Here is a 16432-nt window from a genome sequence, read left to right as displayed (position 1 = left end):
CACACACGCAGACACACACACGCAGACACACACACGCAGACACACACACGCAGACACACACACGCAGACACACACATAGAGACCCATCGATCGTCGACTATCTCACAGCTTCTGAAGAGCGGCATCTCTACCCGCTCGCCTGCCCGCTGCTCCCCACGAAGTTTCGTGGGAAGATATTCCACGCGGGACAGGTAATTGCACACACACACACACATATATATACATATACACACACACACATATACACACATATACACACATACACACACACACACACACCCACATATACACACATATACACACACATACACACACACACACATACACACATATAAATATACACACACACACATATACACACATATACACACATACACACACGCACACCCACATATACACACACATACACACACACATACACACATATATATACATATACACACACACACATATACACACATATACACACACATACACACACCCATATACACACACACATACACACATATACACACACACATATACACACACATATATACACACATATACACACATATACACACATATACACACACATACACACACACACATATACACACATATACACACACACATATACACACACATATATACACACATATACACACACATACACACACACACATATACACACATATACACACACATACACACACATACACACACACACATATATATATACATATACACACACACACATATACACACATATACACAGATACACACACACCCACATATACACACATATACACACACATACACACACACACACATACATATATACATATACACACACACATATACACACACATACACACACCCATATACACACACACATACACACATATACACACACACATATACACACACATATATACACACATATACACACATATACACACACATACACACACACACATATACACACATATACACACACATATACACACATACACACATATACACACACATACACACACATATACACACATATATATATACACACATATACATACAACAACAACCGCCATTCGCCACTAAGTGGCGGTGACGTCACCACGACGCTTGTGCCAGGCCATGTGCACCTTGAGGCCACGTGAAGTGTCGAACGCCCGCTGGCAGGAGGTCACGGGGCAGACCCAGCAGGTGCCACGGGTCGACTGACCGAGATGACCGAGATGACTGGCTGATGCACCACCTGTGCCCCCTACTGTACCAACTTGCTGTGCTTTAGCCACCCTGCGCTCCGCTCGTTGTTGTGAGCGTCGCTCCTCCGCCCTCCGTTGTTGTTGGAGGGCGACTGCCTCCAGCTGCCCAGTAGCGTCCTTCACGAGCCTCCTCCACAGAGGCCGATCTTGACACAGCTGGTACCAGTCATCGGCAAGTCCACTCAGCTCCACGTCCTCCTGTACCACATCACTCCATCTCTTCTCTAGCCCGTGCCGCGCCCGTTTAGCCCCCTCGATCCGGCCGAACAAAAGCTGTTTAGGCATGCGGTGGCTGGGCATGCGGGCTACATGGCCCAGCCAACGCAGCCTTGCCTGCCGGAGGAGCTCACCGATGGGACTTTGCCCAGATCTTTCAAGGATTTGTGAGCTCCTCACACAATCCAGCCTGGTTAAACCCAGGATGGATCGTAGGCAGGCCAGCCTAAATGTTTCCACACACATATACACACATACATACACACACATGTCACATGTATGTGTATACTCTGAACGCCGTGGGTGATGTCGATTCTGAATGTGGAGGTGGACTCGGAGAGAGAGACAGAGAGAGTCTGTGGGTCTATGTGTGAGTCTGTGAGTCTCTGTGTGAGTCTGTGGGTCTCTGTGTGAGTCTGTGGGTCTCTGTGGGTCTCTGTGTGAGTCTGTGGGTCTCTGTGTGAGTCTGTGGGTCTCTGTGTGAGTCTGTGGGTCTCTGTGGGTCTCTGTGTGAGTCTGTGGGTCTCTGTGTGAGTCTGTGGGTCTCTGTGTGAGTCTGTGGGTCTCTGTGGGTCTCTGTGTGAGTCTGTGGGTCTCTGTGTGAGTCTGTGGGTCTCTGTGTGAGTCTGTGGGTCTCTGTGGGTCTCTGTGTGAGTCTGTGGGTCTCTGTGTGAGTCTGTGGGTCTCTGTGTGAGTCTGTGTCTCTGTGTGAGTCCGTGGGTCTCTGTGAGAGTGTGTGCGTCTCTGTGTGAGTCTGTGGGTCTCTGTGTGAGTCTGTGTGTCTCTGTGTGAGTCTGTGTGAGTCTGTGTGAGTCTATGGGCCTCTGTGTGAGTCTGTGGGTCTCTGTGTGAGTGTGTGTGTCTCTGTGTGAGTCTGTGGGTCTCTGTGTGAGTCTATGGGTCTCTGTGTGAGTCTGTGGGTCTCTGTGTGAGTCTGTGGGTCTCTGTGTGAGTCTGTGGGTCCCTGTGTGAGTCTGTGGGTCTCTGTGTGAGTCTGTGGGTCTCTGTGTGAGTTTGTGCGTCTCTGTGTGAGTCTGTGGGTCTCTGTGTGAGTCTGTGGGTCTCTGTGTGAGTCTGTGTCTCTGTGTGAGTCCGTGGGTCTCTGTGAGAGTGTGTGTGTCTCTGTGTGAGTCTGTGGGTCTCTGTGTGAGTCTGTGGGTCTCTGTGTGAGTCTGTGGGTCCCTGTGTGAGTCTGTGGGTCTCTGTGTGAGTCTGTGTGTCTCTGTGTGAGTCTGTGGGTCTCTGTGTGAGTCTGTGGGTCTCTGTGTGAGTCTGTGGGTCTCTGTGTGAGTCTGTGGGTCTCTGTGTGAGTCTGTGGGTCTCTGTGTGAGTCTGTGGGTCTCTGTGTGTGTCTGTGGGTCTCTGTGTGAGTCTGTGGGTCTCTGTGTGAGTCTGTGTGTCTCTGTGTGAGTCTGTGGGTCTGTGTGTGAGTCTGTGGGTCTCTGTGTGAGTCTGTGGGTCTCTGTGTGAGTCTGTGGGTCTCTGTGTGAGTCTATGGGCCTCTGTGTGAGTCTGTGGGCCTCTGTGTGAGTCTGTGGGTCTCTGTGTAAGTCTGTGGGTCTCTGTGTGAGTCTGTGGGTCTCTGTGTGAGTCTGTGGGTCTTTGTGTGAATCTGTGGGTCTCTGTGTGAGTCTGTGGGCCTCTGTGTGAGTCTGTGGGTCTCTGTGCGAGTCTGTGGGCCTCTGTGTGAGTCTACGGGTCTCTGTGTGAGTCTACGGGTCTCTGTGTGAGTCTGTGGGTCTCTGTGTGAGTCTATGGGTCTCTGTGTGAGTCTGTGGGTCTCTGTGTGAGTGTGTGGGTCTCTGTGTAAGTCTGTGGGTCTCTGTACGAGTCTGTGGATCTCTGTGTGAGTATGTGGGTCTCTGTGTGAGTCTGTGGGTCTCTGTGTGAGTCTGTGGGTCTCTGTGTGAGTCTGTGGGTCTCTGTGTGAGTCTGTGGGTCTCTGTGTGAGACTGTGGGTCTCTGTGTGAGTCTATGGGTCTCTGTGTGAGTCTGTGGGTCTCTGTGTGAGTCTATGGGTCTCTGTGTGAGCCTGTGGGTCTCTGTGTGAGTGTGAGTCTGTGGGTCTCTGTGTGAGTCTGTGGGTCTCTGTGTGAGTCTGTGGGTCTCTGTGTGAGTCTATGGGTCTCTGTGTGAGTCTGTGGGTCTCTGTGTGAGTCTATGGGTCTCTGTGTGAGCCTGTGGGTCTCTGTGTGAGTCAATGGGTCTCTGTGTGAGTCTATGGGTCTCTGTGTGAGTCTATGGGTCTCTGTGTGAGTCTGTGGGTCTCTGTGAGTGTGAGTCTGTGGGTCTCTGTGTGAGTCTGTGGGTGTCTGTGTGAGTCTGTGGGTCTCTGTGTGAGTCTATGGGTCTCTGTGTGAGTCTATGGGTCTCTGTGTGAGTCTATGGGTCTCTGTGTGAGCCTGTGGGTCTCTGTGTGAGTCTGTGGGTCTCTGTGTGAGTCTGTGGGTCTCTGTGTGAGTCTGTGGGTCTCTGTGTGAGTCTATGGGTCTCTGTGTGAGTCTGTGGGTCTCTGTGTGAGTCTGTGGGTCTCTGTGTGAGTCTATGGGTCTCTGTGTGAGTCTATGGGTCTCTGTGTGAGCCTGTGGGTCTCTGTGTGAGTCTGTGGGTCTCTGTGTGAGTCTGTGGGTTTCTCTGTGTGAGTCTGTGGGTCTCTGTGTGAGTCTATGGGTCTCTGTGTGAGTCTATGGGTCTCTGTGTGAGCCTGTGGGTCTCTGTGTGAGTCTGTGGGTCTCTGTGTGAGTCTGTGGGTCTCTGTGTGAGTCTGTGGGTCTCTCTGTGTGAGTCTGTGGGTCTCTGTGTGAGTCTCTGTATGAGTCTATGGGTCTCTGTGTAAGTCTGTGGGTCTCTGTGTGAGTCTGTGGGTCTCTGTGTGAGTCTGTGGTTCTCTGTGTGAGCCTGTGGGTCTCTGTGTGAGTCTGTGGGTGTCTGTGTGAGTCTATGGGTCTCTGTGTGAGTCTGTGGTTCTCTGTGTGTGTCTGTGGGTCTCTGTGTGAGTCTGTGGGAGGATGTGGAGCTGAGTGGACTTGCCGATGACTGGTACCAGCGGTGTCAAGATCGGCCTCTGTGGAGGAGGCTCGTGAAGGACGCTACTGGGGAGTTTGAAGCATTCGCCCTCCAACAACAACGGAGGGCGGAGGAGCGACGCTCACAACAACGAGCGGAGTGCCGGTGGATACAATTGCGCGAGTTGGCACAGCTGGTGGTGCATCTGCCGGTCATCTCAGTCACCTCATGTCACCTGCTGGGTCTGTCCCGTGACCTCCTGCACCTAGCCTGGCACAGTAGGGGTCACAGGTGGTGGTGCATCTGCCGGTCATCTCAGTCAATCAACCCACGGCACCTGCTGGGTCTGTCCCGTGACCTCCTGTCACGTGGCCTCAAAGTGCACCTAGCCTGGCACGGGCGCCCTGGTGACGTCATCGCCACTTAGTGGCGAATATTGACAGGCTGCGTGTCTCTGTGTGTGCAGGGCTCTGTGGCTCAGTGGATACATCTGTGTCTCTGTGTGTGCAGGGCTGCGTGTCTCTGTGTGTGCAGGGCTCTGTGTCTCTGTGTGTCTCTGTGTGTGCAGGGCTGTGTGGCTCAGTGGAGACATCTGTGTCTCTGTGTGTGCAGGCCTGTGTGTGTCTCTGTGGAGACATCTGTATCTGTGTGTGCAGGCCTGTGTGTGTCTCTGTGGAGACATCTGTGTCTCTGTGTGTGCAGGGCTGTGTCTGTGTGTGTCTCTGTGAAGACATCTGTGTCTCTGTGAGTGCAGGGCTGTGTGGCTCAGTGGAGACCAGGGGTGTGTGTCTCTGTGTATACGCATGGCTGTGTGTCTCAGTGGAGACATCTGTGTATCTGTGGAGACATCTGTGTCTCTGTGTGTGCAGGGCGGTGTCTCTGTGTGTCCCTGTGTGTCTCTGTGTGTCTCTGTGTGTGCAGGGTTGTGAGTGTCTCTGTGTGTGTCTCTGTGTGTGCAGGGCTCTGTGTCTCTGTGTGTGCAGGGCTGTGTCTCTGTGGAGACATCTGTCTCTGTGTCTCTGTGTGTGCAGGGCGGTGTCTCTTGTGTGTCCCTGTGTGTCTCTGTGTGTGCAGGGCTGTGTCTCTGTGTGTGCAGGGCGGTGTCTCTGTGTGTACGCATGGCGGTGCTGTGTCCAGGCTGGGCCCTGGTGAGTCTCGGCACGCTGAGTGTCTCTGTGTGTGTCTCTGTGTGTGCAGGGCTGTGTCTCTGTGTGTCTGTGTGTATGTGTATCTCTGTGTGTGCAAGGCTGTGTGTCTCTGTGTGTGCAGGGCGGTGTCTCTGTGTGTACGCATGGCGGTGCTGTGTCCAGGCTGGGCCCTGGTGAGTCTCGGCACGCTGAGTGTCTCTGTGTGTGTCTCTGTGTGTGTCTCTGTGTGTGCAGGCCTGTGTCTCTGTGTCTGCAGGGCTGTGTCTCTGTGTGTCCCTGTGTGTCTCTGTGTGCACGCATGGCTCTGTATGGCTCAGTGGAGACATCTGTGTCTCTGTGTGTGCAGGGCTGTGTGTCTCTGTGTGCGCGCATGGCGGTGCTGTGCCCAGGCTGGGCCCTGGAGAGTCTCGGCACGCTGAGTGTCTCTGTGTGTCTGTGTGTCTCTGTGTGTGTCTGTGTGTCTCTGTGTGTGCAGGGCGGTGTCTCTGTGTGCGCGCATGGCGGTGCTGTGCCCAGGCTGGGCCCTGGTGAGTCTCGGCACGCTGAGTGTCGTCTCAGGAGTCATCGCCTTCTTCCCGGGTCTCAGTCTGCAGACGCAGCAGTTCGTAGCGTGGAGCAGCCGCGTCGCCTGCCCAGTGTGGGCCGGCCTCATGGTGAGGCCTCTCACTCACCACGCTCACCTAAAACTCACCACGCTCACCATGCCACACTCACCTAAAACTCACCACGCTCACCATGCCACGCTCACCTAAAACTCACCACGCTCACCATGCTACACTCACCTAAAACTCACCACGCCACACTCACCTAAAACTCACCACGCTCACCATGCTACACTCACCTAAAACTCACCACGCTCACCATGCCACACTCACCTAAAACTCACCACTCACGATGCAAAACTCACCACACTCACCACGCAAGACTCACCTAAAACTCACCACATTCACCATGCCACACTCACCTAAAACTCACCACGCTCACCATGCCATGCTCACCTAAAACTCACCACACTCACCTAAAACTCACCACGCTCACCATGCCACACTCACCTAAAACTCACCACACTCACCATGCAAGACTCACCTAAAACTCACCACGCTCACCATGCCATGCTCACCTAAAACTCACCACACTCACCTAAAACTCACCACGCTCACCATGCCACACTCACCTAAAACTCACCACGCTCACCATGCTACACTCACCTGAAACTCACCACGCTCACCATGCCACACTCACCTAAAACTCACCACTCACGATGCAAAACTCACCACACTCACCACGCTCACCATGCAAGACTCACCTAAAACTCACCACATTCACCATGCCACTCACCTAAAACTCACCACGCTCACCATGCCATGCTCACCTAAAACTCACCACACTCACCTAAAACTCACCACGCTCACCATGCCACACTCACCTAAAACTCACCACACTCACCATGCAAGACTCACCTAAAACTCACCACGCTCACCATGCAAGACTCACCTAAAACTCACCACACTCACCATGCCACACTTACCTAAAACTCACCACGCTCACCATGCAAAACTCACCACACTCACCACGCTCACCATGCCACACTCACCTAAAACTCACCACGCTCACCATGCCATGCTCACCTAAAACTCACCACACTCACCTAAAACTCACCACGCTCACCATGCCACACTCACCTAAAACTCACCACACTCACCATGCAAGACTCACCTAAAACTCACCACGCTCACCATGCAAGACTCACCTAAAACTCACCACACTCACCATGCCACACTTACCTAAAACTCACCACGCTCACCATGCAAAACTCACCACACTCACCACGCTCACCATGCCACAATCACCTAAAACTCACCACACTCACCTAAAACTCACCACGCTCACCATGCCACACTCACCTAAAACTCACCATGCCACGCTCACCACACTCACCACGCTCACCATACCACGCTCACCATGCCACGCTCACCTAAAACTCACCACGCTCAAAATGCCACGCTCACCTAAAACTCACCACGCTCACCATGCCACGCTCACCACACTCACCACTCACCTAAAACTCACCACGCAAAACTCACCACACTCACCATGCAAGACTCACCACACAAAACTCACCCTCCTCACCACACAAAACTCACCACACTCACCATGGTGCCGATGACGATGGTGTTGGTGGGTAGTGATGGCGGTCATGTCGACGGTGATGATTTTGTTGGCGGTTGTGGGAAACAAGGGGGGATGTTGATGGTGCTGATAATGGTGGTGATGGTAGTGATGTGGGTGCTGATGGTGGTGATGATGATGGTGTTGGTGATGTTGATGGTGCTGATGTTGATGGTAGTGATGGTGGTTATGATGGTGATGTTAGTGATGGTGATGATGGTGGTGATGATGGTGGTGATGTTGATGGTAGTGATGTGGGTGCTGATGGTGGTGATGGTGTTGGTGTTGGTGTTGTCTGCAGGCTGTGTGCGCTGGCGCTGTGACTGTGAGATCCGGACTCAGGAAGCGGACACGCTCACTGGTGAAACACCACCACAATCATCGCCACCACCATCATTATCACCATCATCACCATCACCACCATCATCACCACCATCACCACCATCATCACCATCATCACCATCATCACCACCATCACCATCACCACCATCACCATCATCATCACCACCATCACCACCACCATCATCATCACCACCATCACCATCATCACCATCACCACAATCATCGCCATGACCATCATCACCACCACCACCACCACCATCATCACCACCACCATCATCATCACCACCACCATCATCACCACCACCACCATCATCATCATCATCACCACCACCATCATCACCACCATCACGACCACAATCATCACCATCACCACCACCACCACCATCATCACCACCATCATCACCATCATCATCACCACCACCATCACCACCACAATCACCACCATCATGACCACAATCATCACCATCACCACCATCATCATCACCACCACCACCATCATCACCACCACCACCACCATCATCACCACCACCACCACCACCACCATCATCACCACCACCACCACCATCATCACCACCACCACCACCACCATCATCATCACCACCACCATCACCACCACCACCATCACGACCACAATCATCACCATCACCACCACCATCATCATCATCACCACCATCATCATCATCACGACCACAATCACCACCATCACGACCACAATCATCACCATCACCACCATCATCATCACCACCATCATCACCATCACCACCACCACCACCACCATCACCACCACCACCACCATCACCACCACCACCATCATCACCACCATCACCATCACCACCACCACCACCATCATCACCGTCCCCCCCGGTGTGCCCCTCCCCACGCAGGCCGAGGCTTCGTGTGCTCTCTGCGTGCTGAGTGCGGCCTGCAGTGTCCCCCACCTGTCCCTGGCGCTCTGCTCGCTGCTCATGGGCCCCCTGTGCCGCTACTCGCACGCCGGCGTGGCCGGGACCGCCTACCTGGGCCAGGCCGTGCGCTGGCCATACCCCTACGCCCTGTGGCAGGTGACGGCACGCGCAGAAATACACACACACCGCTCCACGGGAGACCACCACCACGACTCTCACCACGACACTCACCACCACGACTCTCACCACCACTCTCACCACTACTCACCGTGAGAACACCACTACTCACCACGACTCTCACCACCACTCTCACCACCACTCACCGTGAGAACACCACTACTCACCACGACTCTCACCACCACTCTCACCACTACTCACCACGACTCTCACCACCACTCTCACCACGCCACTCACCACCACCACTCTCATCACCACTCCACTCACCACCACCACTCTCATCACCACTCTCATCACCACTCTCACCACGACTCTCACCACGCCACTCACCACCACCACTCTCATCACCACTCACCACGACTCTCACCACGACTCTCACCACGCCACTCACACCACCACTCTCACCACGCCACTCACCACCACCACTCTCACCACGCCACTCACCACCACCACTCTCACCACGCCACTCACCACCACCACTCACCACCACCACTCTCATCACCACTCTCACCACCACTCTCACCACGACTCTCACCACCACTCTCACCACGCCACTCACCACGACACTCACACCACCACTCTCACCACGCCACTCACCACCACCACTCTCATCACCACTCTCACCACCACTCTCACCACCACTCACCACGACTCTCACCACCACTCTCACCACCACTCACCGTGAGAACACCACTACTCACCACGACTCTCACCACCACTCTCACCACTACTCACCGTGAGAACACCACTACTCACCACGACTCTCACCACCACTCTCACCACTACTCACCGTGAGAACACCACTACTCACCACGACTCTCACCACCACTCTCACCACTACTCACCACGACTCTCACCACCACTCTCACCACCACTCACCGTGAGAACACCACTACTCACCACGACTCTCACCACCACTCTCACCACCACTCACCGTGAGAACACCACCACTCTCACCACCACTCTCATCACCACTCCACTCACCACCACCACTCTCATCACCACTCTCACCACCACTCTCACCACGACTCTCACCACGCCACTCACACCACCACTCTCACCACGCCACTCACCACCACCACTCTCACCACCACCACTCACCGTGAGAACACCACCACTCTCACCACCACTCTCATCACCACTCCACTCACCACCACCACTCTCATCACCACTCTCACCACCACTCTCACCACCACTCTCACCACGCCACTCACCACCACCTCTCATCACCACTCTCACCACGACTCTCACCACGACTCTCACCACCACTCTCACCACCACTCTCACCACGCCACTCACCACCACCTCTCATCACGACTCTCACCACCACTCTCACCACCACTCACACCACCACTCTCACCACGACTCTTACCACCACTCTCATCACCACTCTCACCACGACTCTCACCACCACTCTCACCACCACTCACACCACCACTCTCACCACCACCACTCACCACCACCACTCACCACGACTCTCACCACCACTCTCACCACGACACTCACACCACCACTCTCACCACCACTCTCATCACCACCACTCACCACCACCACTCTCACCACGACATCATTCGGCGAGGCACCACTCACCACCACCACTCACCACAACACTCTCTTCACAACACTCACGACTCACCACGCCACTCGCAGGGTCACTCACAGCGCTCCTTACCCCCCCCACCCCCCCACTCGCCACTCAGCCGGTCGGCACTCGCTATACCGGTGAAGGACTCTCACGACGCAAGCACGCCACGTCACCCCCTTGTCCACCCCCGTGTCCACCCCCGTGTCCCTCCCCTTGTCCCCCCCACGCGTCCACCCCCGTGTCCATCCCCGTGTCCCTCCCCTTGTCCCCCCCACGCGTCCACCCCCGTGTCCACCACGCGTCCACCTCGTGTCTACCACGCGTCCACCCCCGTGTCCCTCCCCTTGTCCCCCCCTTGTCCACCCCGTGTCCACCACGCGTCCCTCCCCGTGTCCCCCCCTTGTGCACCCCGTGTCCACCACGCGTCCACCCCCGTGTCCCTCCCCTTGTCCACCACCGTGTCCCTCCCCGTGTCCCCCCCTTGTCCACCCCCGTGTCCACCCGTGTCCCCCCCTTGTCCACCCCCGTGTCCACCCGTGTCCCCCCCTTGTCCACCCCGTGTCCACCACGCGTCCACCACGCGTCCCCCCCTTGTCCACCCCCGTGTCCCCCCAGTGTCCACCCCGTGTCCACCACGCGTCCACCCCCGTGTCACCCCCCCGTGCCCCCCCACGTCTCTCCCCCCCCCCCCCCCAGGAGACGAGGACGTACTGCGTGGAGCCGCTGGGGGCCGAGTGGCAGCACCTGGCGCTGCAGGTCCTGGACGCGGCGCTGGCCACCTCCGAGTTTGTGATCGCGCTCGCAGCCTGCGTGGGGCAGGGACGACGCCTGTTCCGCTCGCGGGTAACAACCAACAGCCAACAGCCCCCAGTCCTGTCTGTGTGGAGCGTCTAGAGCAGGGGTCGGCAACCAAAATAACAAGAAGAGCCATTTCTTCCCAATTCGGTACAAAATTCAGTATTTCAAGAGCCGCAATGCATCTGAGTACATATACTGTACTCACGTACATATCGTCAAGAAGCAGCCCGCAAAGAGCCGCATGCGGCTCCGGAGCCGTAGGTTGCCGACCCCTGGTCTAGAGTGTCTGTCTGAATGGAGCGTCTGTCTGTCTGGAGGGTCTGTCTGTGTGTCTGGAGCGTCTAGAGCGTCTGTCTGTCGCGTCTGTCTGTATGTCTGGTCTGTCTGACTGTCTGTCTGGAGCGTCTAGAGCGTCTGTCTGGAGCGTCTGTCTGTCAGAATTGCAAATAAGTCTTCCTGCTCCGGTCTCATCATCACCACCACCACCAGCACCACCGCCACCGCCACCACCACCACCACCACCAGCACCACCGCCACCGCCACCACCACCAGCACCACCGCCATCATCACCACCGCCACCATCACCACCGCCACCACCATCACCACCACCACCATCACCACCACCACCACCACCATCACCACCACCATCACCATCACCACCGCCACGCTGCCAAACGAACGCCCTCTGCGTCCCCGTCTTTTGTCTTCCAGAACAAGGTGCGCAACCACGTGTGGTGAGCGAACGTGGTGAGCGAACGTGGTGAGCGTGGCACCACGACGAGGAGGAGGAGGGGGGGGGGTGGAGACGCTGGCGCGCGACCCTCCGGACCAACGCTGCAAGTGCTCGTCTCCCGCACGCGTCACCGCTGCTACCCCCCCCCCACTCCCCCGTCACACACACACGCACAGACACACACGCGCAGACACGCACACACACACGCACACAGACACACGCGCACACACGCGCGCGCACACGCACGCAGACACACAGACACACGCACACAGACACACGCACACAGACACGCGCACACACACGCGCGCGCGCACACGCGCACACACACACACGCACACGCACGCAGACACACACGCGCACACAGACACGCACACACGCGCGCGCACACACACAAGCACACAGACACACACACACGCACACACGCACACACACACACGTGCGCACGCGCGTATAGTCCATAGCCGTCAACCCCTTGTCAGCGCCCTACCATATCACGGACCAATTCAGACCGTGTTGGTTACCCCGTGCCAGTTATACATCTCAAAGTTCATCCTACAAAGTCACTATACACTACTATACACTACACTATACACTACACTGAACTACTATTAACTACACTATACACTACTATACACTCCACTATACACTACACAACTATACACTACTATACACTTCACTACTATACACTACACTATATACTACTATACACTACACTATATACTACTATACACTTCACTACTATACACTACACTATATACTACTATACACTACACTACTATACACTTCACTACTATACACTACATTATATACTACTATACACTACACTACACACTACAATACACTACACTTCTATACCATACCTGTCAACCCCTTAATTAGAGACCAACTCAGGCCTTATTGGTCCCATCACAAGGGAGAAACACAAACAGCCAAAAAAACGTGTGTCCGCATTGAAACGGCTGTACGCCGAATAGACCTGTACACTCAAGTTTCCCTGTACAAGAATCCGGGGTAAACCGTGATGGGTTGACATCTATGATATACATACAGTACATACACATATATACCCTACTCGTGTGTCTGTGGGCCTCCCCTAGGTCGACTCAGCCTCCTCAGAGTGAGCAGCAATCATCAGCATACATAACATGGTTCGTCAATAACCGCACCCGGGCACTGATCAGCCCTCCCATTGTATCTGCTGTACCAGATAGAAATTCCTCTGGTACAGCCACGCCAGCGACGATGATTTGAACTCGTCCTGGCCCTCCCCTAGGTCGACTCAGCCTATAACGAGTACCTGGGGCGGTGTGTAGTGAGCATCGCCACTGGGGAGACAAAGGCGGCCGGGCGTGGTGCTGGCCACCCACCCCTCGTGTGCCGTGCCGGCTTTCATAATGTGTCCGTTAAACTTCTTTGGTTCTTTCGGTAAAGTCGCGTAGAAAAGAATATAAATTAACTAATAGAATAGGACGTTTCGATTGCAACACAAGCAATGGTCATCAGGTGTGACCGAATGAGAAAGAAACCAAAGCTAGTGGACTTAGAAACGTAACGCAAGACAACACAGAGAGTAGAACTACAATGCAAGACAACACAGAGAGTAGAACTACAATGCAAGACAACACAGAGAGTAGAACTACAATGCAAGACAACACAGAGAGTCGGCTAACACAGCAGTCAACACCCCACGTGGTTGATTACGTTCTTCCAAAGATTGCTACATTTGAGAGAGACAAAACACAGAGACACATAGAAAGACACACAAGCAGAGAGAGACACACACAGAGACACACAGAGAGAGACACACAGACAGACACAGACACACAACATAGACACACAAGCAGAGAGACACACACAGAGACACGCAGAGAGAGACAACACAGAGACACAGACAGACACGCAAGCAGAGGGAGACACACAGAGAGAGACACAGACACACAGAGAGACACACACAGAGAGACACACACATAGACACACAGAGAGACACACAAGCAGAGAGAGACACACACAGAGACACAGAGAGGGACACACAACATAGACACACAACATAGACACACAAGTCCCATAGAGACGCATAGACTCCCAGACTCCCAGAGACACAGACTCCCAGAGAGGGACACAGAGACACAGAGATCAGCATGGTTGGGTACGTACGGTGCAAAGGAAGTTCAACACACGTACGCAGGGGACATGGTCTCGTCACGATAAATAAGTGTTTGTATTAAACGACTGCGGGTGCAACGATCACAGCCTCTCAGCAACAACAAAAACAACAGCCTCTGCCGCCTGTCAACCGCGCTACTCAACTCCATGGCCCAGTTTAGCAACGGAGGCTTTCGACCGCCGATATTCAAGCCGACGTTTACTCCACAATCTCCTGACCTCCCCCCCCCCCCCCCAGCTGTTGATGTCGCGCGCGACTTGGCAACTGCAGCCGATCGATCGCCACTAGGGTTGGCGGTGATGTCGCGGGCGCCCGTGCCAGGCTTGGTGCACCACGAGGCCGGAACACTTCGAGTGTGTGGCTCTCGCAAGCTGGCAAGACCGGAAGCAACAGGAGAGCTTCACCATTCTTGCCCGATGAAGCTGATTGTAATTATCAGCGAAACGTCGCACTACTCAAATTTTAAAATGCTGTTGATTCTCTCTTCAGCACACCACCGGTGGGCTAAAGAAGTGAATTAATTTGTCCTTTGAAAAAAACGTGACACATTTTTTACTGTTTGGCCGTGTCGGGTGGTGGAGGGTTACGACACATTTATAAATAACGCGATCTGACCCAAAAACCTTTATTATGAATAATATTGGTCGTGAAAGCCTACGTGTTAAATTGGCAAGAGGTGGTCACGGGGAAGACCCTCCTCCCTCCCCCAATCGTGGCCCGTCACACGATGGGCACGCTACCGTAAACAACAACAAAAAACAACCGCAAGCCACAGCAACAACAACAACGCACCAAATCACAGCACGCACGGCGCCAAAGGCGACCGTGGCAGAGAAACAAAACCCAACAACAACAACCCTAACCCTCTTCTTGGTTCTTTCGGTAAAGTCACGTAGAAGGGAAATAATAAAATAATAAAACATAATAAAATAATTCTCACGACGATTCGGCCACAACGCAAGCAGCCGTCCCTCAGGTGAAGAACAGGTCTGTCGGAAAGACAGCGTCTGAATGAACAGGTCTGTCGGAAAGACAGCGTCTGAATGAACAGGTCTGTCGGAAAGACATCGTCTGAATGAACAGGTCTGTCGGAAAGACAGCGTCTGAATGAACAGGTCTGTCGGAAAGACAGCGTCTGAATGAACAGGTCTGTCGGAAAGACAGCGTCTGAATGAACAGGTCTGTCGGAAAGACAGCGTCTGAATGAACAGGTCTGTCGGAAAGACAGCGTCTGAATGAACAGGTCTGTCGGAAAGACAGCGTCTGAATGAACAGGTCTGTCGGAAAGACAGCGTCTGAATGAACAGGTCTGTCGGAAAGACAGCGTCTGAATGAACAGGTCTGTCGGAAAGACAGCGTCTGAATGAACAGGTCTGTCGGAAAGACAGCGTCTGAATGAACAGGTCTGTCGGAAAGACAGCGTCTGAATGAACAGGTCTGTCGGAAAGACATCGTCTGAATGAACAGATCTGTCGGAAAGACAGCGTCTGAATGAACAGGTCTGTCGGAAAGACAGCGTCTGAATGAACAGGTCTGTCGGAAAGACAGCGTCTGAATGAAGTTCATTCAGACGCTGTCTTTCCGACAGACCTGTTCTTCACCTGAGGACGGCTGCTTGCGTTGTGGCCGAAACGTCGTGAGAATTGAATCTTATTGTTTTATTTTTATTATTTTATTATTTCCCTTCTACGTGATGACTTTACCGAAAGAGCCAAGAAGATGAATCCCTGCAGTCACGAAAGCTTTAAATCGAAACCCTGATTGGGAAAACGATGAAAAGGCACTCGAGTTGCGTAAACGACACCACGTCGATCTAAATCAGAGTTACATCGATCACTCTCTCTCTCTCCCCTGTCTCTAAAAACAAAATAATCACCGCTGTTGTTGAGTACACAGTAAAACCTCGTCATTTCGGTAATTGATTAAGGATAAATCCGCACGG

At 53.8% G+C, this 16432-nt stretch overlaps 1 protein-coding gene across 1 annotated transcript; it reads left to right on the top strand.

Moving 5' to 3' along the window:
- Nucleotides 1-115: 115 nt before the first annotated feature.
- On the top strand, nucleotides 116-15278 carry TMEM212 (transmembrane protein 212). The gene is made up of 6 exons (XM_078623052.1): nucleotides 116-191; nucleotides 6093-6270; nucleotides 8088-8147; nucleotides 9013-9189; nucleotides 11492-11638; nucleotides 12305-15278. Exons 2-6 carry the CDS (start codon nucleotides 6115-6117, stop codon nucleotides 12329-12331), a joined length of 567 nt encoding a protein of 188 aa, XP_078479178.1. The 5' UTR covers nucleotides 116-191; nucleotides 6093-6114; the 3' UTR covers nucleotides 12332-15278.
- Nucleotides 15279-16432: the final 1154 nt, after the last annotated feature.

Source organism: Lampetra planeri, unplaced genomic scaffold (assembly GCF_965212315.1).
Source record: "Lampetra planeri unplaced genomic scaffold, kcLamPlan1.2.h2 scaffold_196, whole genome shotgun sequence".
NCBI classification, from domain to species: domain Eukaryota; kingdom Metazoa; phylum Chordata; class Hyperoartia; order Petromyzontiformes; family Petromyzontidae; genus Lampetra; species Lampetra planeri.
The sequence above is the reverse complement of the archived record's forward strand: the minus strand, read 5'-3'. Positions and strand labels throughout refer to the sequence as shown.